This window comes from Podarcis bocagei (genome assembly GCF_964188305.1).
Source record: "Podarcis bocagei genome assembly, chromosome: 2".
In the NCBI taxonomy this organism is placed as follows: Eukaryota; Metazoa; Chordata; class Lepidosauria; order Squamata; family Lacertidae; genus Podarcis; species Podarcis bocagei.
This window is the reverse complement of record NC_138126.1, coordinates 96,842,685-96,865,469: the sequence shown is the minus strand read 5'-3', so window position 1 is coordinate 96,865,469 and position 22,785 is coordinate 96,842,685. Positions and strand designations below refer to the sequence as shown.

General features: G+C 47.8%; 1 protein-coding gene and 1 long non-coding RNA gene across 4 annotated transcripts in view; one reads left to right on the top strand and one right to left on the bottom strand.

The window, feature by feature from the left end:
* CYGB (cytoglobin) overlaps positions 1-7,294 on the bottom strand; it is a 55,434-nt gene extending 48,140 nt beyond the window's left edge. For 2 of the 3 annotated variants that reach the window (XM_081185457.1, XM_081185458.1), the window contains exon 1: positions 6,710-7,289. In XM_081185457.1, the coding sequence (XP_081041583.1) occupies positions 6,710-6,852 (143 nt within the window). In that variant the 5' untranslated portion in view covers positions 6,853-7,289. Of the gene's footprint in view, positions 1-6,709 lie in introns of all 3 variants that reach the window. The other variant, XM_081185456.1, reaches the window with a different exon arrangement.
* Positions 7,295-19,741: 12,447 nt separating this feature from the next.
* LOC308582423 lies at positions 19,742-21,065 on the top strand. Its single transcript, XR_014005682.1, has 2 exons — positions 19,742-19,898; positions 20,733-21,065. It is a non-coding gene; the product is annotated as an uncharacterized lncRNA (long non-coding RNA).
* Positions 21,066-22,785: the final 1,720 nt, after the last annotated feature.

Genomic DNA, 22,785 nt, shown 5'->3' with positions numbered 1-22,785 from the left:
TTCAGAGCAACTAGTCTAAAGATATCAACCTACGTTTTCATCCAAGTATTAGTTTAGTAAGACCATTCAGACTGAAATACTGTTTAATAATATTAATAGTATTGTGAATTCATTGAACATGGTGCCAGAACACAATTCATGTGTTAATATGTTTTACTGTACTATAATTAATAATAATAATAATAATAATAATAATAATAATAATAATAATAATAATTTATATGTTCAGTTTATAACCCTGCCTTTCATCAGATTGATCTCAGAGCAGATTACAACATGAAACCAACAATAAAAACCTCAAATGCAACAATTAAAGTATCCAATTAAACCTCCCCCTCAAGCAAAAGTATGCAGCAGGGAATAAAATCTGGTACCTCAACTCAACACTCATGAAAAGCCTGGGCAAATAGGCGTGTTTTAACTGGTGCTGATTTACTACCCAGGAAAGATGTGAAAGGCAACGGGACTACTGCAGGTCTAAATGTTTTAATGGGCCTCACTTTGTAACAATAGCTATATTTGGAATTGGATAGTAGGTCTCTCAAACTTGAGAAAATGTATCTGTTTTTAGCAGGATTTATTATATTTTGATCCATTTCTACTGTGATTTTCAGTGTCAAAGGTACAAGTCTTGTGAGGTAAGCTTGGCTGAGGAGTACTGGTTCAGCCAAATGTTGTGGCTGAGCACCCAAACATCTCTCTGCTCTGTCACATTGCCGCATTTAGCACCTAGCCGTACATTGGAAAGCAGAAAATCCTTCTTTCCTGACTTTTGGTTTCTAGTTAAGAATGGTTTTCCTGTTGACACAATGACCCAGAAATACCATTTCTGCTGTATATAGGAGTTAGTCTTGTGAGAGGTAAAGGAGAAAATTATTTTTTAAAGCTCCTCTTCTATATCTGAGAAATCTAAACTAAGAGCAGATTATCCCCTGACGCAAATTTTTGTTCCTTCTCCTTTCCCCACTAAGTGATGTTTAGATCTGTTGAGCGATATCACGAACAGCAGTTGATGATCACTTAATCTTTCTTAAAATGCTGTCGTGTGGACCCCTGCTTGGAAATTTCAGCTTGAGCGCTGTAAGAAACAAGGTACGCGACAATGCTTCTGTCTTCCAGCTCCATGGCTCACTCTTTTGTACCATTATTCCTTTTCTCCGACTGCCTCAGCTAAGTTGTAATAACATTTTGCAGCTGTTTTGTACAGGCACTCAATGAATCCACTGTCAATTCTCTACAGGTATCAACTGTTACCTGTACGTGCATTATGAATCTAATTGCCATTGGTTTGACATAACCGCAAAACCAAAGAGGTAGGGACACTGCAGCAATCTGCCATATTCAATTTCTCATGCGGATATCGTTGTGCCACTGGTGTGGACACTAATCCTGGACCTTCCTGGTGTGGCATTTTATCTCCTTTACTTTCCTGTGGGGGGATTATGCCTAAATAATTGGCATATGGATGTTCAAGCAATGGAGAGGGGAAACACAAGATGCCAAATGAGCATCTGGGTACAGATATCCATCAACACTGCATTCTGATACGCATTCCGATACAATTAGCTCAACTAGCTACGTGTAACTACATGCAGCTAGAGCAGGATTGGGCCATATATGGGTTATGAATCACAAACAAGCAAAACAATGTTTTTTTTTCACATATGGCTCGTACTTTCCAGGATGAACCAGGTGCATGTGTTTGCTTGCAGACCCACCTTTGATTTCCTTCTCATATGCACTTATGGTTTCTCACATGCGCTTATGATTCGAGGGAAAGCAGCAACATGGAATGGAAATTGCATGTATCTGTGCATCCACATGTGCCAGCTCACTCTATAAAGTGCCCTTGTTCGCATGACGGTTTTTTCAAAAGGAGGAAAAAGGGAAGGAGAAGTAATTCAGAAAAGCAAGAATATCTAAACAAAATAAAAAAATTCCTTCCAGTAGCACCTTAGAGACCAACTAAGAATATCTAAGATACTACTGATACTTTCTCTAGGCAACTGAGAGTGTGAGGTCTTCAAGGTGCACACAAACGACCTCTCAAAATTCTCCATCCTTATTTGTGGAAAATGTTCAGGGGGAAATATTGGCTCAGATCTAGTACGGGGAGGAGAAAAAGAACAGAAGTTTCAAACATTCCCTAGCATTCCCTCCACTGTTCCTTTTGAAAGAGCCTTTAAGGGGAGCTCGGTGTTTTTGCTCTCCACAGGGCAGCTGCGTTTACTCTTTCTTGCTGCTCCTTGCACATGGCAAGCGGGTAATCTGACATCTTTACTATGAGCATATGCTTCGGTTTTGCACTCCACTACAAACCACACTTCTCGTGGCCAGAGGGGATCTGTATTGCTTCCTTTGCCGTCTGTCACACATGGATCTGCATTTAATGTCGACCTGCCATATTGAAATATAAAGTTGACCTGCTGCTGCTGTAACTGACTTCAGGTCAGTGAAAACCAGCTGCCTGATAAGAATCTAGGAATCCAGAATCTAGGAATTTGGAAATGGAATACTGGGTCTGCCCTACTGTTGCTAGGTTGCGCCAGCAGGATAGTGTTATGTATTTTATGGCCTATGGATCATAGCCCCAAATCGGTAGAGCATGAGACTCTTAATGTCAGGGTTGTGGGTTCGGGCCCCACATTGGGCAAAATATTCCAGCATTGCAGGGGGCTGGACTAGATGACCCTCATGGTCCCTCCCAACTTTACAATTCAATGATTCCATGTTTGAAAGATGGCTGTTATGCATACCCAGGAATCTGTGTAAATTAAAAAGCTGGCATGTCAATTTCTGCTACCAGTATGGGATATACTGGTATGTATGAATGGGCAAATATATCTTCCTGTAATCTGAGTGTGCTTGGTGTTTTCATAAGGTGGGAACCTGAGGCTGTGAGTCAGCGAGTCAGCAGCCCAGAACCTTGGACCCTGGACAACTGCACAGTAAGAGGGTTAAGAACGACACTGCTAGACACACACACACATTCCATTTTGTCGAGATGCAAGGCCACCGCTGGCCCTCCTTGATCCTGTTGCTGCTGCTGCACTGCACTATGCTGTCTCTTCCTCCCACCTCAGGTGTACTTTTTACACTCCTGCGTCAGAACCTTGCCATGGGCTGCCCCATGTATGCCCACTATGGCATATATGGATGACCAACCCATTGCTTACTATGACAGCGATACACAAGAGGAAAAAGCTTGCAGTGCCCTGGATGCAAAAAGCGGAAAGGTTGTTTAAAAAGAGAGAGTAGGATTTGTTTTCCTCAGGAAGAGTTCTACCCGAGAAGTTATCAGAGGGAAATGATTTAAAATTATTGATTAATGATTATTATAGACAGATAAAAAAAGATCTGCTCTACCTGATTATTTTGCGGATAGGTTATAATAATATATAAGCGTCTTCGCAGAAATTGGTACTTGTAAAGCTGATGTGCAGGGAGATGGGAGATGAAATATTCTTGTAATATGATTGGTTTAATTTTATTGAATGATGAAATGAAAGTTGGAAAAAGCTAATGTGCTTGGAGCAGCAATAGACGGAGGGAAAAAGAAGGAACATCTGGGAGGGGGTGGGAAGTCAGCTTTTAAATTTGTATTAAATTTGTATTAATTTGATGGCAATTTTTAATAATAATAATAATAATTTTTATTTATACCCCGCCCTCCCCAGCCAAGGCTGGAATCAGAGCGGCTTAATGGAAAATCAACAAAAAATAATTGGCAAAAAGTGGAGCAGGATGATGCCCAGTACTGGGAAAGATATACCCAAATGTTGTATGGCTGGGAGCTGTGGTTCAAAGCCAGCCTGGAGAATTTGCGGAATAGTTACAACCAGAGCAAAGGGTTCCACACTCTGCAGCTCATGTACGGCTGAGGCGAGATGGGGGCAAAAGAGAGTTTTGACAGTGTGCCCATGACGGGGGGTTGGGGGGGGGTCTCATCAGCTCTGACAAGGACACCCTCACCTGGACAGCAGCTGATACGGAGGCCCAGATCACCAAGCGGTCCTTGGATACAGAGTTTGCCACTAACAAGTACAGGAAGGGCTACCTGGAGGAGACCTGCGTTGAGTGGCTGCAGAAATACTTGGACCATGGGAAGGCGGTTCTGCTCAGGACAGAGCCCCCAGTGGGGAAGATGACACAGCAGGCCCTTCCGGGTGGAAATTCCTCATCTGCCAAACCCCTAAAGAGATCGACACCACCTGGAGGAAGGATGTGGAGGCCATGGAGAACTGCCCCTTTTCCAGGGGCATCGGTCCCAATTGTGACGGGACCTACCATGCCTGGGTCAGCATTGACCCCCCAGATCAGACACTGCTACCGGTGCCACATAGAGCTTGCTGGCCTGCCGAAGCCACTGGTCTTAGCCTGGGAGAAACCTGCCCATGTGGGGCTCACTGTGGGAACTACTTTGGGGGTCTTGGCTGCTGTCCTAGTGATCATCATCATCATCACCGTCAGGAATCAGAAGGCATCAACAAGTAGCCAGGGACCCGAGAATTCCACCAGGGCATGGCATCAAGTTGGTGTGTGAAGTGAGTCTGGAGGGTTTGCTGTAGGGGAGAAATTAGGCTTTCTTCCACCAGGGTGTTATATGTGTGACAGAGGCTACTACATAGGGTTGCTCTGTAAGAGAGCAAGTGATAGGAAAAAGCACGGTGGCAAATTTTCAAGGCTGTGAGGGTGTTTTAAAAACAAAACAAAAACAAAAATAGGGTAGTTTTTCTATTTTATGAAGCTGTAGATTTTGTAAATGTTAGCTATATTATTATTATTAGAATTTATATATCACCCTATACCCAGGGGTCTCAGGGCAGGTCACATAATAAAACCATCAGCATTTTATATAAGCATCAACAGTGCATTTAACTTAAGATATTTAGCAGGCAAAACTTTTCATGTCATGGATATGAAGGGATATTCTTTGTTTCAAACAATGTAACTTGCATAATGTATTTATTTTTATGATAAATAAGTAGAAAAGGGTAATTCTTTGTGAATTCAAGGGAGCCATTTCTGGATATATGGGTATTTTGCTTCAAAGAGAACTTGCGTAAAGCTTTGGGATGCAGTTCTGTTTTTATCCCATTTGGTCAATTGCAATGACACCGTTTATCTCTGTAAAATATTATAGACCTTGGAGGGTGTTTTTTTTAGCGAAGGACTATTCTAACATCATCTCCAGTTTCCTACAGAAAAACTCTGATAGGAAACTTTAAAGGAGGGGAAAGGTGAAAAGGAAACATCAGCACACATTTGAATAGATATGTGCAGCTGTCGGGCAAAGGTCTAAAATCTTCCTCATTCTTCATCAAGCTCAAGTCAATTAATTACTAGACTATTCCTTTAAGAAGTTCTGCAAACATTTCAAGCAGCTCAGAGACAGTAGGGTTAGAGCGAATCAGTATGATAAATGGGTGGGTGAGTGACTATCTCTGGGGGCAGGTTCACTTACCTACACGTGATATGGCAGATCTATGATTGGATCTCCCAATGTTTGCCTTTTTAAACTTAAAAGCAGCCATGAGAGGCCTTGAATTAGACTGGAACACAGTGTTGCAAGAGGGGGTTAATCATTCCCCCTGTATCACTTCCCCACTTAACTCTCTCCCCCAAGCCAAACTATTACAGGCCTCAAGGAGGAGAAAATATTGGTGCCCCTGCTGTGTTTTGAAGAGGGAGTTCTGAATCCAAGCCCAAAGAGGCATTTTCAATCAGCTCCAAAATTGCTTGTTGCTGTTGCCTCCCGTCTCTAACCAGCATCTCAGGCCTGATTTCCCTTCTTACCTGCAATGATTTTTCTCTCTCTCTCTCTTTGTGCATTTGTGGCATGCCCAGGAGAGTCCTGGGCAGTTTCAGAATAACAAAACAAGGCCACTTATGGAAATAACACTGAAGACCCATTATAGCTGGGGGAAAGCCACAAACCACATGACACTTACCTGGGGGCTATTTACAAATAGGGTTTCTCACTGAAGTAAAATAAGCTAAATACAAATGAATGGTTTTCCTGGCTTGGGCAATCACACAGGTGAGAACCCACCTCCGTTTTAAACCTATGCTTCTCGTCTTATGCGTTCCACCTGGATAGCCCCATATAAACACACCTGCCTTTCCGATAGATTTCTGTGACTCTCAATAGCCTCTGCTGTGCAACCATTCACAATATTGTGCAGCCACCTTGCATTTAAATGTTCCTGGACCTCCATCCCTCTGGACCGGCAACCTTCACGCCAGCCCCAGGAGACAAGTTCAGCATTATCTTTTATACTGACATTGCACCCCAGCTGATGAGCAGATGGTACTGACAAGCTTCGGCAGCCCTGTTTCGGATTTATCTTGGCTCGCAAGTTGCTTTATTTCACCCAGGAATCTGGTGTATGCTTAATTCCGTTAGCAAAAAGCTAAATCAGAACCACAGAACAGAATCCCTTCCTTCGACCCCCCCCTCCCCTTTGCACCCACAAGGATAAGGTGACTTTTCTGGCTGAAATATTGATTCTCAATCAACTACAGCAACAGAGGTATTCCTCCTCCTGCTATTTCCCATTCTCTGGTATCTTGAAATCAAAAAGGCAGTGAAATCATTCCCAGCCAGAACTGATCAACTGGAGGGAAACAGTTGCTGCCATCCAGCCCTTGATCGATTTTGCTTGCATATTTATTTATTTTTTGGCTTCTTGTGTGCCATTGTAAATACCTGATCAGAACGGAGACCCCAACGTCCTCGCAGTTGGCGTAGACTCTGCTCCATGTCTCCTGAATCACCTTTTTCTCTGCGTCTGACATCTCTTCGCTTCTTTCCCATCTCTCAATCTCCATTTCTCCTTGGACTTTCTCCATGAAAAACAGCCAGCAAAATCTTCCAGGGAAGCCAGGAGGAAAGAGAGGGGTTTGTGAGAGTCTCTCTTTCTCTCCGTGTGTGTGTCCTTTTTGTGTGTGCGTGTGCGTGCGGGTGTGTGTGTGTGTATCCAGCAAAAAGAGATAAGGTGTTCTGTTTGTGGGTGGTGTGGCTGATACTGTTCCGGGCTTCCTCTCACTCTCTCTCTCTGTGTATGTGTGTCTGTCTATATAGAAAGAGAGGTATGTAATAAGAGATAATCAGGGGGAGAGAGAGATTGTGTGTGATCAGATTTCAGATCTTCCAGTGCAGCCCCTTGCTGTGGTTCACTTCAGCTCAGCGTGTGTGTGTGTTTGTGTGTGTGCGTGTATGACTCTGAAGGGAAACTGACAAAAAGTAAAATATTCAAAGGCATTGCAAGACCAGCCTTTTTTACCAATGTGTGAACGTGAGCTCACTTTTCTCTCTCCTCCCCCCGCCCTCCCTCTCCCTCCTCCTCCTCCTCCTCCTCTGTGTGTGTGTGTGTGTGTGTGAGAGAGAGAGAGAGAGAGAGAGAGAGAGAGGTGCTCTTCAGTGTCAAATTCTCCTGTTTTGAGTATTTTATGACTTGAGATTTCTCTTTTTTTCCCCTCCTTCACCATTTGTAAACAGCTCAGAGAAAATGGAGCATCTGAAGTGAGCAGTTAAACTTATCCCAACAGCTGGCTTAGCTGAGATAGAGCTTTCTGATTCCCACCATATTCCTTAGGAGATTGTTTTTATCAACAGCAGCAAAAATCCTTGCTACCCTGTGTCTTTTTGGAAGGGGCTGGGGCTGGGAGAAGGCGCTATTAAATAAATGTTTATCTTCCACAGAATCTGAATTATACCCGGCTTCCAAGGAAATGTTTCTAATTATAAAATATTTCCCTGCCTTCATCTGAACTGTGAATCAGATATCGGAGGAATAATCTGATTTTAAGCACGTGTGAGGAAAACATATTTGCGGATTCACTTATTGACTTTAATAATAATAATAAAGATTGGAAAGCATGGGGGGGTTTCCAGGCAAGGGTGGAAGAGTGGGTTTAGAAGCAAGGACAAACATTTCTGCTGTTTGGTGGTGGTGAAAATGCTGTGTAGATTTTTTTGGTTTAATTCAGCCTGCACGTGTGACATTTCAACTCATTTGAGGTAAAAATAGTGGTGTTCAGTCCCCTTGCAAGTGTGTAGGAATAGACAATACATCAGAAGTTGGAAAGAAATAGATAGAAAAGGTGCAAAAACAAAACCCTCCCAAAAGGGATAGATATGTTAGTCTTTTGCAGCAAAAACAACAGAGAGTCTTGTGGCACCTTAAAGAGAGTCAGTGGCGTTTAGTGTTAGAGTGGGTTCTGGGAGACCCGGGTTCAAATCTCCACCTGGTGACCTTGGGCAAGTAGCTCTCTCTCAGCCTAACCTACCTCACAGGGTTGTTGTGAGGATAAAATAGGGAGGAGAATTATCTACACCATCTTGGGCTCCTTGGAGGAAAGGTGAGGTATAAATGTAGCAAACAAACAAACACTTAAAAATATTGTGGCATATTCTTTTGTGGATTACAGTCAGATGCATAAAGTTATCCTAAGCAGCAGTCAGAAGGAAATAAAATGTAGAAAAGCACTGTTGCAGAAAAATGCAGATGATGATTATATCATTAGGAGTAACCACTCCAATAATTTTAAGATCCAGTTAACTGTTAACAGACATCCTGGCATTGGTAAACAGGTATGTGCATCAATAAATGAGCCCATGCATGTTATTAATGGACTTCACTTCCACATAGCAGAGGAAAAGTACAGCTTTCTTCCCTCCACATCACCAGTTACAATGTCTGGGGTAAGAAGAATTTAGTGTGGAGTTCCAAGTCCGGAAATAATCTAGGCCTGTTGGATTATTCCAACAAGACTACTGGATGCCCACAAAACCACCACTGTCACCATTGGTCTGCATTATCTCCAGACTGGAATTTAGCCAGTTCACAGATTACTAGGAAGCACACACAGTTTAAGGCTAAACATTACTATTAACCCTAAAATTATATAAAATTCAAACTCACTGTTCACAAAATGGAATGGGAATGGGAATTGCACAACCCCATCACTAATGATTGTCACAATATTCAATGTGTACTTAGGGCATTCAAATATTCTTACCACACAGCAGTCAAAACAGAGATTAATGTCATCTGGAGGAAGGATTGTATTAATCAGGTACAAACACAGCAATTTGGTTTGCAATTCTATTCACACTTACCTGGGAGTAAGTCTCATTGAGTCCAGTGGGACTTACTTCTGAGTAGTGACTTATGCTGTTTCGAAGGCTTGCTATCCTAGTAACTAGAAAACCATTTTAAAGGAATAATATCATGCTGTGTGAAACAAATATGAATTTACTGAGCAAAAGACTGCCAGTGAAGGACATTCAGGAGTTGACTGTTCATATTTTGGATAATCTGATGTTTGACTAAATATTAGTTGCATGGCTCTACAAGAAAATGCAGGCAACATTCTAGAGTGGAAAGCAGGTTCAAATCCCTTCTCAAGACTAAGGGGCCTCACCATCTCTCACCCTGTCCAATTTACAGGACGAAATCTACATGTTCATTCCCAGTACCATCCTAAGCATGTTTACTCAAGAAGTTAAACCCTATTGAATTCAATCTGGCTTTCTCCCATTGTGTACACTTTCTAATTCCCAACAGCATAACTTTGAATAAAATCACAAACCTTGCTAAATAAAAGGGGTGTGGGGATAATCCCATTTGCTTCCTTAGACAATGAATTTGACCCATAAAATGAATGACCCGGAACGTTCTTCTATCAAGATAAGTATCTTACAATAATACTATAGTAGTTTTAAAAGAGGCGACCTATATCTATTGCTAATAATAATAATAATAATAATAATAATAATAATAATATCCAAGAATCTGGAAACCTAGATTGTACCATTTTACGTTTTTAGTAGCCACAATTCTAAGGAGGCACTACCAACCTTGAAAGGTGTTCTCCAGCCCACTATGGCTATCTCAGCAATTATTTTATTTTATTTTCACAGAACAAAACTGTGGAACACCTGCTTTTGAGATAAATACACTGGGGGAACCACAATGCTCTTTGCCACTAGACTTTTGGTGTCCATTTAGATTTGAGGAGAACCTCCAAGCTATACACATTTTCATTCAAGGGGAGCACTACCCCAATACCCCACCCAGAACAGGCTGTTCCTCCAGTTCCTGAATTTGGAAACTACCTACCCACAGAACCTCTGTCTTAGCAGGACCCAGTCTCAGTTTGTTGGTCTTCCTCTAGCCTCCAGGCTCTGGTCCTGCAGCTGCCCAGCTTATCCTGATTCAGATGCAAAGATAAAGCTGGGAGTAATGTGTATACAGTATTGGTGAAACCACACTCCAAATCCCTGGGTGTCTCCCCTCAGTGGTTCTGCATAGATATTAAATAGCATGGGGGACTGGGGGATGATGGAACCTGGCAGGACCCCACAGCAGGACTGCCAAGTGGTCAAGCCAAAGTCCTCCCAAGCTACTCTCTGGTAGAAGTCCAGTAAGTAGGAGTGGAACTACTGGGTTCCACTGAATGGAAGCACTGAGTGCTCCCAACTCACAGAGACTCTCTCTAGGAGAATACCATGGTTATTGGTACCAATCGCCTTCAAGAGGTTTTCCGAGATCAACAGTGCAGTTGTCTCCCCACCAGGTAAGATAAAGGAGCCCTGGATGGTTAAGTCCAGCCCAAGGTGACTATAGGGTGTTGTGCTCATTTTGCTTCTCAGGCCAAGGGAGTAGGTGTTTGTCCACAGACAGCTTTCCAGGTCATGTGGTCAGCATGACTTAACCGCTACTGGCACACAGAGGACTATGGTGAGTGCCAGAGTGCACGGAAACGCCGTTTACCTTCCCGCCACAATGGTACTTATTTATCTACTTGCACTGCCATGCTTTCGAACTGCTAGGTTGGCAGAAGAACAGAGCAATGGGAGCTCCCCCCGTTGCAGGGATTCGAACCACCTACCTTCTGACTGGCAAGCCCAAGAGGCTCGGTGGTTTAGACCACAGCACCACCTGCTGTCTCCTACCAAAGGTCACCCATCAGGGTAACTAAAGCTGTTTCAGTTCTGTACTGAGGCACGAGGCCAGATTGGAATGGGCTCACCCCAGTGGCGTAGCGTGGGGGGTGCAGGGGGGGCCGGCCGCACCGGGCGCAACATCTGGGGGTTAGGGTTAGGGTGCGCAAATCCACGGGTTAGGGGGCGCAAATTACTTGCCTTGCCCTGGGTGCTGACAACCCACGCTACGCCACTGGCTCACCCAGCCAGACATCCCTCCAACTGGCCAGCCACCACCCTCTCAATCACCTTGAATCAGCTAAAGGATATTTGCAACACGGCGGCAGCTGTCCACAACTTGGGGTCCAGGGAGGGCCTATTGAGAACGGAATCAGTCAATGAGAAACTAGATGGGGGAAGAACCTGGGGGAAACAGCATCTTTCAGATAACCTTTCAGATCAAAGCAGGTGTCTGCATAAATCTCTGTCTTTAAACAACCACCAGCAAATGCAGGTGAATCCTTGGTGAGTTTGAGAAATGAATGATGTGAGATATTCTCCCTGCACCACCACACACACAGAGACACACACAGAGAGCAAGACGGTCTTAAAGAATTAAAGTGACATCTTGGAAACACAAGGTTTAACAAATGAGTCTGTGGGATTACCCAGCCAGCAAAATTTGATCCAATGGAGGAGGAAATAGCACAAGAGGCTGGGCGTTCTATGAAAGCCCAGGCAAATCCAGGGTGATAGGAAATAATTGAGGAAATCCTTCATGCAGTTGATTGCCATGACAATAGAGCAAAAGCATTTCTTATGCTCCAGAGGGCTGTGGGAAAACTTTTATTTCTCAAACTTTAATAGGAGGAATAGATGTCTTGCAATGGGAACTGAAGCAACTATATGGGGAGGGAGGCAGAGAGAGAAAGTTGCACATACTCCCTGTAAGTTGCCCCTTACAGTGAGGGGGTGGAGAGTGCCATCATTATTTGCCAACACTGCAGCAACAAAATGCATGCAAAATGAAGCACTAATTGTTTTGGATGGGTGCTCCTGCCAGGGCTCTCATGGCAACTGACAGACTTTCAGGAGACTTAATGAAATCAGAGATCACTTTTGAAAGAAATTTTCTCTTCACTTGCAGGATATTGTTGCTGGCAAATATTACCAGTTGTACCTCTTTCCTCATATCAAGCCACAGTCAACAGTTGTTTGAACAAAAGGCCACTTGGGCCAATATTCAAAAATGCAAGTTGACACAAGCTATGAGTAGATGATTTGCACAGAATGAGCCCTGTGACAACATTATTAGCAATTCTAAAAATCCACCTTTAGGCGTTAACTTTATCAGGCCAACCAAAATGTTATAAGATAGCATGCGATGTTTCAAGTTCTCCTGAATTCTTTATCAGGATAGATGGTAAACAAAACAGGGCACTCCACCCATAACTTCAACATCAGCCAACTTTTCCCCTCACTCCTCTCTGTCATTATGTTTACCATCTAGCCCAAGGAAGAAATCTGGAGAACTCTAGAACTTGCACACTATATTTTGTAACATTTTGGCTGGCTTACTTAAGACACTGATAACATGTGAATTTTGGAATTTTCCTTGTGGGCCAACTTGGCAACCTTTTCTTTTTGAGTTAACATTAGTAATGGTATCACTTTAAAAACAGGAGGGTCAACAGATACTTGTGGCGGAATAGATAAATGACAGAGGATCTTGACAAACAAAGTATTGCAAATGATTTCTCAGTATTTTAGAAGATGTGCACTAGTTACTCCCTTAGAAATTTGTGTTGAAAAAGTATTAAGGGCACGTATTGAACCCTAAAGTGATTTAATAAATCAGATTGCAAGTTTGGCTCTCAAGCTGACTGAAGGAGAATCAGCTGGTAACTGGGTACTTTCCTGAAAAGGATTGATACTTTTATGAATATCGTTTTCTTTCAAAATGGAAATTCAGTGGTACCTTGATTTACAACCATAATCCGTTCCGGAGGTCTGCTTGTAAACCAAAACAGGTTGTAACCCAAGGTGAGCTTTCGCCAATGAGGCCTCCTCCCCCAAAATTGGTTGTACAGTGGTACCTCAGGTTACATACACTTCAGGTTACATACGCTTCAGGTTACAGACTCCCCTAACCCAGAAATAGTACCTCGGGTTAAGAACTTTGCTTCAGGATGAGAACAGAAATCATGCTCCGGTGGCGTGGCAGCAGCAGGAGGCCCCATTAGCTAAAGTGGTGCTTCAGGTTAAGAACAGTTTCAGGTTAAGAACGGACCTCTGGAACAAATTAAGTACTTAACCCGAGGTACCACTGTAATCCCCCAAAAATGGGTTATAATAAAAAAAAAGGGACACGCACTTCCAGGCTTGATGTGGTTGTAATCCAAAACGGTTGTAATCCAAAGCAGTTGCAAACCAAGGTATCACTGTAAGACAATTTCAAGTGAGACTATTTTCTGCTGTGAGTATCAAAACAACATTTGAGATGAACACTTTATATTATTGGGCTCTACTTTCCTCAACAAATATTGTGCAAAAATACGTAGGTATGTCCACAGTAAGATCTGTTGATGTTCTAAACAGTCACTTGGGCTAGACAGCCAAATGAGGAGATGTGAATGCCAAGGAAAGGGCATTTGGAGGGTAGGACTCAAACCAATGGATTCAAGTTACAAGGAAGGAGATTCCAACTAAACATCAGCAAGAACTTTCTAACAGCAAGAGCTGTTCAACAGTGGAACAGGCTCCCTAGTGTGGTTGTGGACTCTCTTTCATGGAAGGATGGATGGCCATCTGTCATGGATGCTTTAGTTGAGATTCCTGCATTGCAGGAGGTTGGACTAGTTGAGCACTGGGATTTCTTGCAACTCTATGTGTGATGGCCTGGGATTCCGATTCGGAGGATGAAACAGAGGAATCCCAGCCTGCACAGGAGTCCCCGCCTCCAGGGCCGGCTGAACTGGGGCAAGGCCTAGAGGCTGAAGAGCCTGCACCTGTGGCAGTGCAGCAGGAGCTGGCCCCAGGTGAAGTCCTCCTGGCCCCAGAGGGGCCTGATGACTCAGTGGCCACAGGTGAGCCTCCTCCAGGGCCCAGTAACCCTTCGGCCTCTCCTGATCTGCAGAGGCTTAGGGCAGAGAGGCGAAGGGAACTAGTTGCCCCCAGGAGGAGTGCTCGCCTTAAGGCCAGAGTAGGCGGGGCTCCTGGGGGTCGGGACCGCCCCTGACCTTAGAAGAGGATAAAAGCCCACTCATCCCGGCCCCAGGTTGCGGGAGCAACGTCGTTGTTGGCTTCGGACCTTCCTGTGATCCTGATCCTTGCTCGGCCTCCTGTTCCTGACTAACCGGTACTCCTGTTCCCTGCTCGGCTTCCTGTTCCTGACTATCCAGTACTCCTGTTCCCTGCTCGGCCTCCTGTTCCCGACCATCCGGTGTTCCTGTTACCTGCTCAGCCTTCTGTTCCAGCGTTCCTGTTCCCCGCCCGTCTCTCTGCATCGGACCTCGCCCCGCTTTGTGTGGACTCTGCTACACTCACGGTACCTTACCCCCGGGACCAGCACAGTTTGCTCCCGCCACACCCGCACTCCCCCTTCGTAGGGGTGCGTTCGGGAAGAGCCAGAGGCCATGGAGGACCAGGCGGCTGCACTGGTGACTTTGGCCCAGGAGAACCAGGCCTTAACTCACACCGTGCAGCAGCTCAGTGACGCGGTCGTGGCACTTCAGCAACGCTTAGAAGCCCTACCGGCTCCTGGGGCCGACGCCCCGACTCCTGGCAAGTACCCAGTGGCTTTGCCTGAGAAATTTGATGGAGCCCCGGCCAGCTTTCCTATGTTCCTGGCCCAGGCCAAGCTATATATTCAGGGGCGAGCCCGGAACTTTCCTGACGACCGCACCAAGGTGCACTTTTTGATTAGTTTGTTAAAGGACCAGGCGGCCAAGTGGGCGTTGCCGCTACTCAGGCAAGACTCCCCCTTGCTGGCAGACTATACGGGGTTTTGCAATCGTTTGGAGGCCGCGTTCGGCAACCCCCAGAAAGGGAGTCAAGCCAACCGGGCGATTCGGCGTTTGAGACAGGGCAAGTCCACGGTGGCCGCATACACCACAGAATTCCGGCTGCTGGCACAGGACTTGACCTGGAATGACTCGGCTCTCCGGGACCAGTATCTCGAGGGGCTTTCAGATGAGATACTGGACCAGCTGGCCACGATGGAACGCCCCACCACGCTAGACACCCTTATCCAATGGAGTCTACAGATTGACGATCGGCTAGAGGACCGGCGTCAGGCTCGGGACCGCCGGCACCTCCAGTTCTTGGCCCCAGTGTCGACCAGCAGCCCCACGGGCCCAGCTAAGTCATTGGAGGAACCTATGCAGCTTGGGGCAGTGCGGCCACGCCTCTCCCCCGCAGAGAAGTCGCGGCGTCGGGAGGGGAATCTTTGTCTCTATTGTGGCGGAAGCGAACACTATGCAAGGTCCTGTCCTGAGAAACGCCAGCCGCAGGGAAACCACCAAACCCCAGTAGCTGATGGCCCTGGCTACCGGGGGTCCCAAACAGCACAGAATGGGGCCGCACCAATTGAATTACAACACCTTATGGTTCCGGTACATCTATACCCTCCAGGAGGGCCATGGATTCTTACCCATGCGCTGGTGGATTCGGGCGCAACCCGCTCTTATATGGACGCTGCTTTGGCTGCCCAGCATCGGGTGCCACTGCGGAACAAGCCAGAACCGGTGCAGGTGGAGGCAATCGACGGACGGCCCCTGCGTTCGGGTGCCGTCACTCAGGAGACCCAGCCCCTGGTCCTGTGCCTCCAGCAGCACCGTGAGATGCGAACTCTGGATATTGCCTCCATGCCCCGGTTCCCCCTGGTGCTTGGAATGGACTGGCTGGAGGCTCACAATGTGCGGATTGACTGGGTCAAACGGACTGTACACTTCCCAGACCCCAGTTCTCCTGCTGAGACTGAGATGCTAGCAGCTGCGCCCACTGAGGAGGTTGCTGCAACGCTCCCCGCTGAATACCGGGACTATCACGACGTGTTTGAGGAACGGGGGGCAGACCAGCTGCCGCCGCATCGGTCCTTTGACTGTGGCATAGACCTCCAGCCCGGAGCGCCTCTACCGGTGAGTCGCTTATACTCGTTAACCGAGCCAGAGCGCGAGGCTTTACAGGACTTCTTGCGCAAGAACCTGGAGCGTGGGTTCATTAGGCCTTCTACCTCGCCCACTGCTGCGCCAGTGCTCTTTGTTAAAAAGAAATGTGGGGAGCTCCGCCTTTGCCATGATTACCGGGCCCTGAACAAAATCACCATCCCGGACCGGTACCCTTTGCCCCTTATTTCGGAGTTACTGGAGCGGGTGCAAGGGGCGCAGGTGTTCACCAAGCTAGACCTCCGGGGTGCCTACAATTTGATTCGGATCCGCGCCGGGGATGAGTGGAAGACCGCATTTGGGACCCGGTACGGACAGTTCGAATACCTGGTTATGCCCTTTGGTTTGTGCAACGCGCCTGCTGTGTTCCAACGGTACATCAACCACGTGTTCCAGGACTTGCTAGACAAGTACGTGGTGGTGTACTTGGATGACATTCTGGTTTACTCCCGTGACCCGGCGTGCCACGAAGGCCATGTCCGGACCGTGCTGCAGCGCTTGCGCGAGCATCGTCTGTATGCAAAGCTCAGCAAGTGTGAGTTTCATCAGCGGTCAGTGGACTTCCTGGGTCACCGACTCTCACCAGGTGGGGTGCAGATGGATCCTGGGAAGGTGGCAGCGGTTCGAGAATGGGCGGCACCTCGGAACCGCAAGGACCTACAGCGTTTCCTGGGGTTCGCCAACTATTACCGAACCTTCATTGCGGACTATGCTCACCGCACCACCCCGTTGACCCGACTACTGCGCCCCAAGACGCCGTTTTCCTGGGACAAGGGGGCGGAGGAGGCGTTTCAAGGGTTGAAGGCCTGTTTTCAGAGAGCGCCAATCTTGCAACATCCGGATCCTTCTCGACCCTTTGTAGTAGAGACTGACGCCTCCAGTACGGCTCTCGGTGCCGTCTTGTCTCAGCAGCACGGACCGGAAGCGCCACTTTTACCCTGCGCCTTCTATTCCCGCCAGCTCCTCCCAGCGGAGCGTAACTATACTGTGTGGGAGCGGGAACTACTGGCCATCAAGGTAGCTTTTGAGGTCTGGCGCCACCATCTTGAGGGGGCACGACATCCGGTGGAGGTGAGAACCGACCACCGGAACCTGGAGTACCTCCAGACCACCCGCAAGCTGAACCAAAGACAGATCCGGTGGGCGTTGTTCTTTTCCCGGTTCCAGTTTCGGATCCGCTACATCCCTAGCTCTCAGAATCAGAAGGCGGATGCTGTGTCCCGGAAACCTGAAGACAACGCAGACACGGTACAGCAAGCAGAACCCACCACGATTCTACCTCCGGCTGCATTCCTGGCCACCCAGGAGGCGCAGCCACTGCAGGTTCGGGTGCGGGAACAGCAGCGGGTCGACGCTTGGGCCCAGGATCGTCTCCGGGAGCTGGCTGAAGGGTCCAGTCCACAATATCCGGGGCTGGTCCTGCATCAGGGCCTGCTGCTGCACCACGGTCGTCTGTACGTCCCGCCAGGGCCACTACGGCTGGAGGTTCTCCGGATGGCCCATGATGCCCCAGCAGCGGGGCACTTTGGACGGTATCGGACCACCCATTTGGTCAGTCGGGAGTTTTGGTGGCCCCGCTTGAAGGCTGACGTGGCTCGCTACGTTGCTGGTTGTGATGTCTGCCGTCGCGCCAAGGGTCCTACCGGGCGACCCCCCGGCCTACTTCAGCCATTGCCAGTTCCACCGCGCCCTTGGCACACGGTTTCGTTGGACTTTATAGTGGAATTACCCTCGTCTCGTGGCTGTACCTGCCTTCTGGTTTTCTCCGACCATTTCACCAAGATGGTACACTGCGCTCCCTGTCCATCTGTACCCACAGCCAAGGAAACTGCGCAGCTGTACCTTCAGCATGTCTTCCGCCTGCATGGACTACCTGAGCGCGTGGTGTCCGACCGGGGCGTTCAGTTCACATCCCGGTTCTGGCGAGCATTACACCAGACCCTCGGGACAGAGGTCTGCCTCTCGTCAGCCTACCACCCACAGACCGATGGCCAGACGGAACGGGCGAACGCGGTGCTAGAGCAGTACCTCCGGTGTTACTGCAGCTACCAGCAGGATGACTGGGTCGACCACCTGGCATTGGCGGAGTTCGCCTATAACAACGCGGTGAATGCGTCCACCCAGCAGACCCCGTTCCAGGCCAGCTATGGTTATCATCCACGGCTGTTTCCAGAGGTGCTGCCGGCATCCGCGGTCCCGGCAGTGACGGAGTGGCTTCAAGAGCTCCAGTCCCAGCAACAGCTTTTGGTGGAGCAACTGCACCAGGCCAAGGAAGCGTACAAAGCCCAGGCCGACCGCCACCGCCAGGTGGGGCCGGAACTTCGCGTCGGTGACCTGGTTTGGCTCTCCACTCGCCATCTCCACCCCTCTCGACCTTCGCGGAAGTTGGACGCCCGCTTCACCGGCCCGTTCCCTATCGTGGACCAAGTCTCTCCTGTGGCATTCCGTCTCCGGTTACCCGCAACCCTGAAGGTTCACCCGGTCTTCCACAGGTCCCTTTTGAGTCCTGTGGCCCCACCCGACGAGTTCCACCCGAACCGTCCCCAACCGCAGCCAGTGTTGGTTCGGGGAGAGCCTGAGTACGAGGTGGAACGCATCCTGGACTCCCGATACCGCAGGGGAAAGCTACAGTATCTCATTGACTGGAAGGGGTACGGACCGGAGGACCGTTCCTGGGAACCAGCGGCCAACGTCCACGCACCTGCCTGCCTCCGAGAGTTCCATGCGACGTACCCCGGCAAGCCGGGTCCGGACCCTCGGTTGAGGGGGGGGCCTGGGAGGGGGGATGGTGTGATGGCCTGGGATTCCGATTCGGAGGATGAAACAGAGGAATCCCAGCCTGCACAGGAGTCCCCGCCTCCAGGGCCGGCTGAACTGGGGCAAGGCCTAGAGGCTGAAGAGCCTGCACCTGTGGCAGTGCAGCAGGAGCTGGCCCCAGGTGAAGTCCTCCTGGCCCCAGAGGGGCCTGATGACTCAGTGGCCACAGGTGAGCCTCCTCCAGGGCCCAGTAACCCTTCGGCCTCTCCTGATCTGCAGAGGCTTAGGGCAGAGAGGCGAAGGGAACTAGTTGCCCCCAGGAGGAGTGCTCGCCTTAAGGCCAGAGTAGGCGGGGCTCCTGGGGGTCGGGACCGCCCCTGACCTTAGAAGAGGATAAAAGCCCACTCATCCCGGCCCCAGGTTGCGGGAGCAACGTCGTTGTTGGCTTCGGACCTTCCTGTGATCCTGATCCTTGCTCGGCCTCCTGTTCCTGACTAACCGGTACTCCTGTTCCCTGCTCGGCTTCCTGTTCCTGACTATCCAGTACTCCTGTTCCCTGCTCGGCCTCCTGTTCCCGACCATCCGGTGTTCCTGTTACCTGCTCAGCCTTCTGTTCCAGCGTTCCTGTTCCCCGCCCGTCTCTCTGCATCGGACCTCGCCCCGCTTTGTGTGGACTCTGCTACACTCACGGTACCTTACCCCCGGGACCAGCACACTATGATTTTGCAACTCATGAACATGAACATGCCATTATGACTGGCTGCCCATTCCTTCAGTGTTTTGAACAGGAAAGCCATTGGAAGAGGACACAGCCAAGCTAAAGCGAGCAGTTTGGAAGGAGACAGGGACCCTATTTTGTAACGAATCATAGAATTACAGAGTTGGAAGGGACCAGGAGGGCCATCTTGTCCAATCCCCTGCAATGCAGGAATCTTTTGCCGAACATGGGGCTTGAACTCACAACCCTGAGATTAGGAGTCTCACGCTCTACTGACTGAGCCACAGCATAAGGGGGAGAAGAGAGCTGTGCTGAATATATTTGGGTGGGTTTCCTAATACAGTGATACCTCGGGTTAAGTATTTAATGCGTTCTGGAGGTCCGTACTTAACCTGAAACTGTTCTTAACCTGAAGCACCACTTCGTGCGCCGCCAGAGCACAATTTCTGTTCTCATCCTGAAGCAAAGTTCTTAACCCGAGGTACTATTTCTGGGTTAGCGGAGTCTGTAACCTGAAGCGTATGTAACCCCAGGTACCACTGTAAATGGATAGATCCTATACAATAGTAGATCAGATGCCCTCTACAGATAGCTTTGTCCTGAGATGGGAGTGGCAGTGGGCAGAGCCCCACTCTCTCCTTCACATTATTGTTAATCATGATGAGGGATAATGCCAGACAAGAGCAGACAGATGCAGAGAAAGAGAGAGATCTGTGAGTTAGTTGAAGAATGGAAGCTATTGCAGGGTGCAGGGCCTCTTCCTGGGGAATCTGTCATGGGATAACAAATCTGTTGCCTTTTAAGAATATCTGAGGGTTGCCTCCATCCGTGCTCTACTTGGATATTTGTAAGGAAAGCCATTATTACAAAAGCACAGCAAGTCCTGAAATCTGAGAGAAACAGTACCATTCAAAATTTAAGTGATTCCAGGAAGGGGACCCACAACTTTAGAAATTACTGGAGGGAACGGAAAGGTTAGGCTCCATTTCCAGTTCAGAAAAACACTGAGAATCGAAACCCAAAATATTGTTCTACAAACTATTTTAAGAGGCTCTATTTGCATTCCTTGTAATGCCTCATAATAACTACAGCAGTGTGGGCCATTGTGCCCTGGCATGACTATTGAATCCACAGTCCATTTCAATTTCATTTCTCACAGGAACCCCATTGTGAGTAAAAGCCACACCTGGAAAGAACTACAGGTGCTTCTGGGAAACAACTGGATGTCCCTGATGACAAAGCAGAGTTTCCACAACTGTTAAGAACCCTTCGGTGGATGAAGGATATGAGACCATCAGAGTGATGGAAAGTTGGCTCTCTCTCTGGAGTTTTGGCGAGGAAGCGACGGAGCAGCAGCCTGCCTGCTTGGTATGTGCTTGGCATAGCCTGGACGTGCACTCTGCTAGGTACAAGGCACCGATGAGGCACACTGATAAAACAGCATCAGGATTTATTCATCTATAACCTCATTTGAAGTAAATACACAACTGGGTTTGTTTTGGTCCTGCTCGCTCTGTTCAGTGAGATTGAGGAGGGGAGGGAGACAGTGGGCAAAAAGGAAATGAGGCGAGAATGTGTACCTGAGAATGTACACACAGGTGTCCGATGTCTGTCAGACTTGGCAAGGAAAAGACAGGTGCACTAATGCCCATTTCGACTCTGGTTCTTCATCCACCAGTCCATCTTGTTAGTTTTCTTTCCCCTGGAATGCTTCCTCTCAGTTTTTGTTAACTTCCCCTTTGCTGCCTCGTTTATCTTCTTTCCCTATTTGTCTCACTTGTTCCTTTCTATGGGTTTTTAATTAAGGCCCCCTGCCTGTTTCTGTCACTCTCCATTCCCCTCGCCTCTCATCTCCATTTCCCTGTATTCCTCCCTCCGCCTCCCTGCCCGCTTTCCGTCTCTGGCTTCCATGTCTTGCCCCTTTTAAAAGCAACCCGAGCATATTCTGCCAAGGTTGAGCCTAGAGTGGATTGGAAATGACAGGAGCCTGACCTGCTGCTTGTCAGGGAGCAAAGGGATCAGAGTCTTGTCAGTTTCAAACTGCTTTGGAAGCAGACAAGAGCGCCTTCCAGCTTTAGCACAGTAGTAAAAGATCAAGTGCATTACAGGACAACCTCCATTTTCGCTCGCTGCTGCAGAAGGTGCTGAAATAGGCTTGTGGGTGATTGCAGTCCTACTGCATACCTGTAACAAGCTCCTTTTGCCAGGCTTTTGGGGCCAGACTGTCACTGTTTTCAGGGGGAAATCGAGCACATGCGAGAAGCCAAGTTACAGGGAACCAGGCAGAGGGCCTTCTCGGTAGTGGCGCCCGCCCTGTGGAACGCCCTCCCACCAGATGTCAAAGAGAACAACAACTACCAGACTTTTAGAAGATATCTGAAGGCAGCCCTGTTTAGGAAAGCTTTTAATGTTTGATGTATTACGGTATTTTAATGTTTTGTTGGAAGCTGCCCAGAGTGGCTGGGGAAGCCCAGCCAGATGGGTGGGGTATAAATAAACTATTATTATTATTATTATTATTATTATTATTATTATTATTATTATTATGCCATCAAATCCAGGTTGCCTAATGAAAGCATTCGTCTTGATTTCTTTGCAGTGGGATACCTGTCCACATCTAAGCATTAGTTAGCTCTTCCCCCCATGTGAATTAGACTGGAGCAGTCCACAACGATGTGGATTTGAATTTTTATATGTGGAGCAACTTTGGTTTTTCCCGTTCATGCCAATAGGCATCCCCTTGTGTGTTTGTCAGTACACAGTTTTGCAGTTTTCTGGTTTTGTGCAAATCTGAGGGATCCAAAGAGAAAAAATAAGCAGAAGGCTATGCTCCTCCATTGCAGAGGAAATAAGTTATGAGTGCAGTGGGAAAAGAAATGAAAGCAACTGTAACTTCTCAGCGCACACTTTTCCGATAGCTGCATAACATCTGGGGTGGAAATTTGGTGATATGGTTTGCTGGAGCTGCTTTCTGGCTTTGTGCAAATCTGAAGGATCAAAAGAAAAACATACCTCTACACACCTCGCGCAGAAAGCATTTATGAGCATGGCTGGAAATGAAAGCATTGGGGAAGTGATGGGTGTGCCAAAGGGGCTTAGCAGAAAGTGATGATTGACCCACCCACTCCAAAACACTGAAACAAATCAAGTTGACATTTTGGAGTCTGATTTCCCACAGCTTATTGCATGGGTAGGCAAACTAAGGCCCAGGG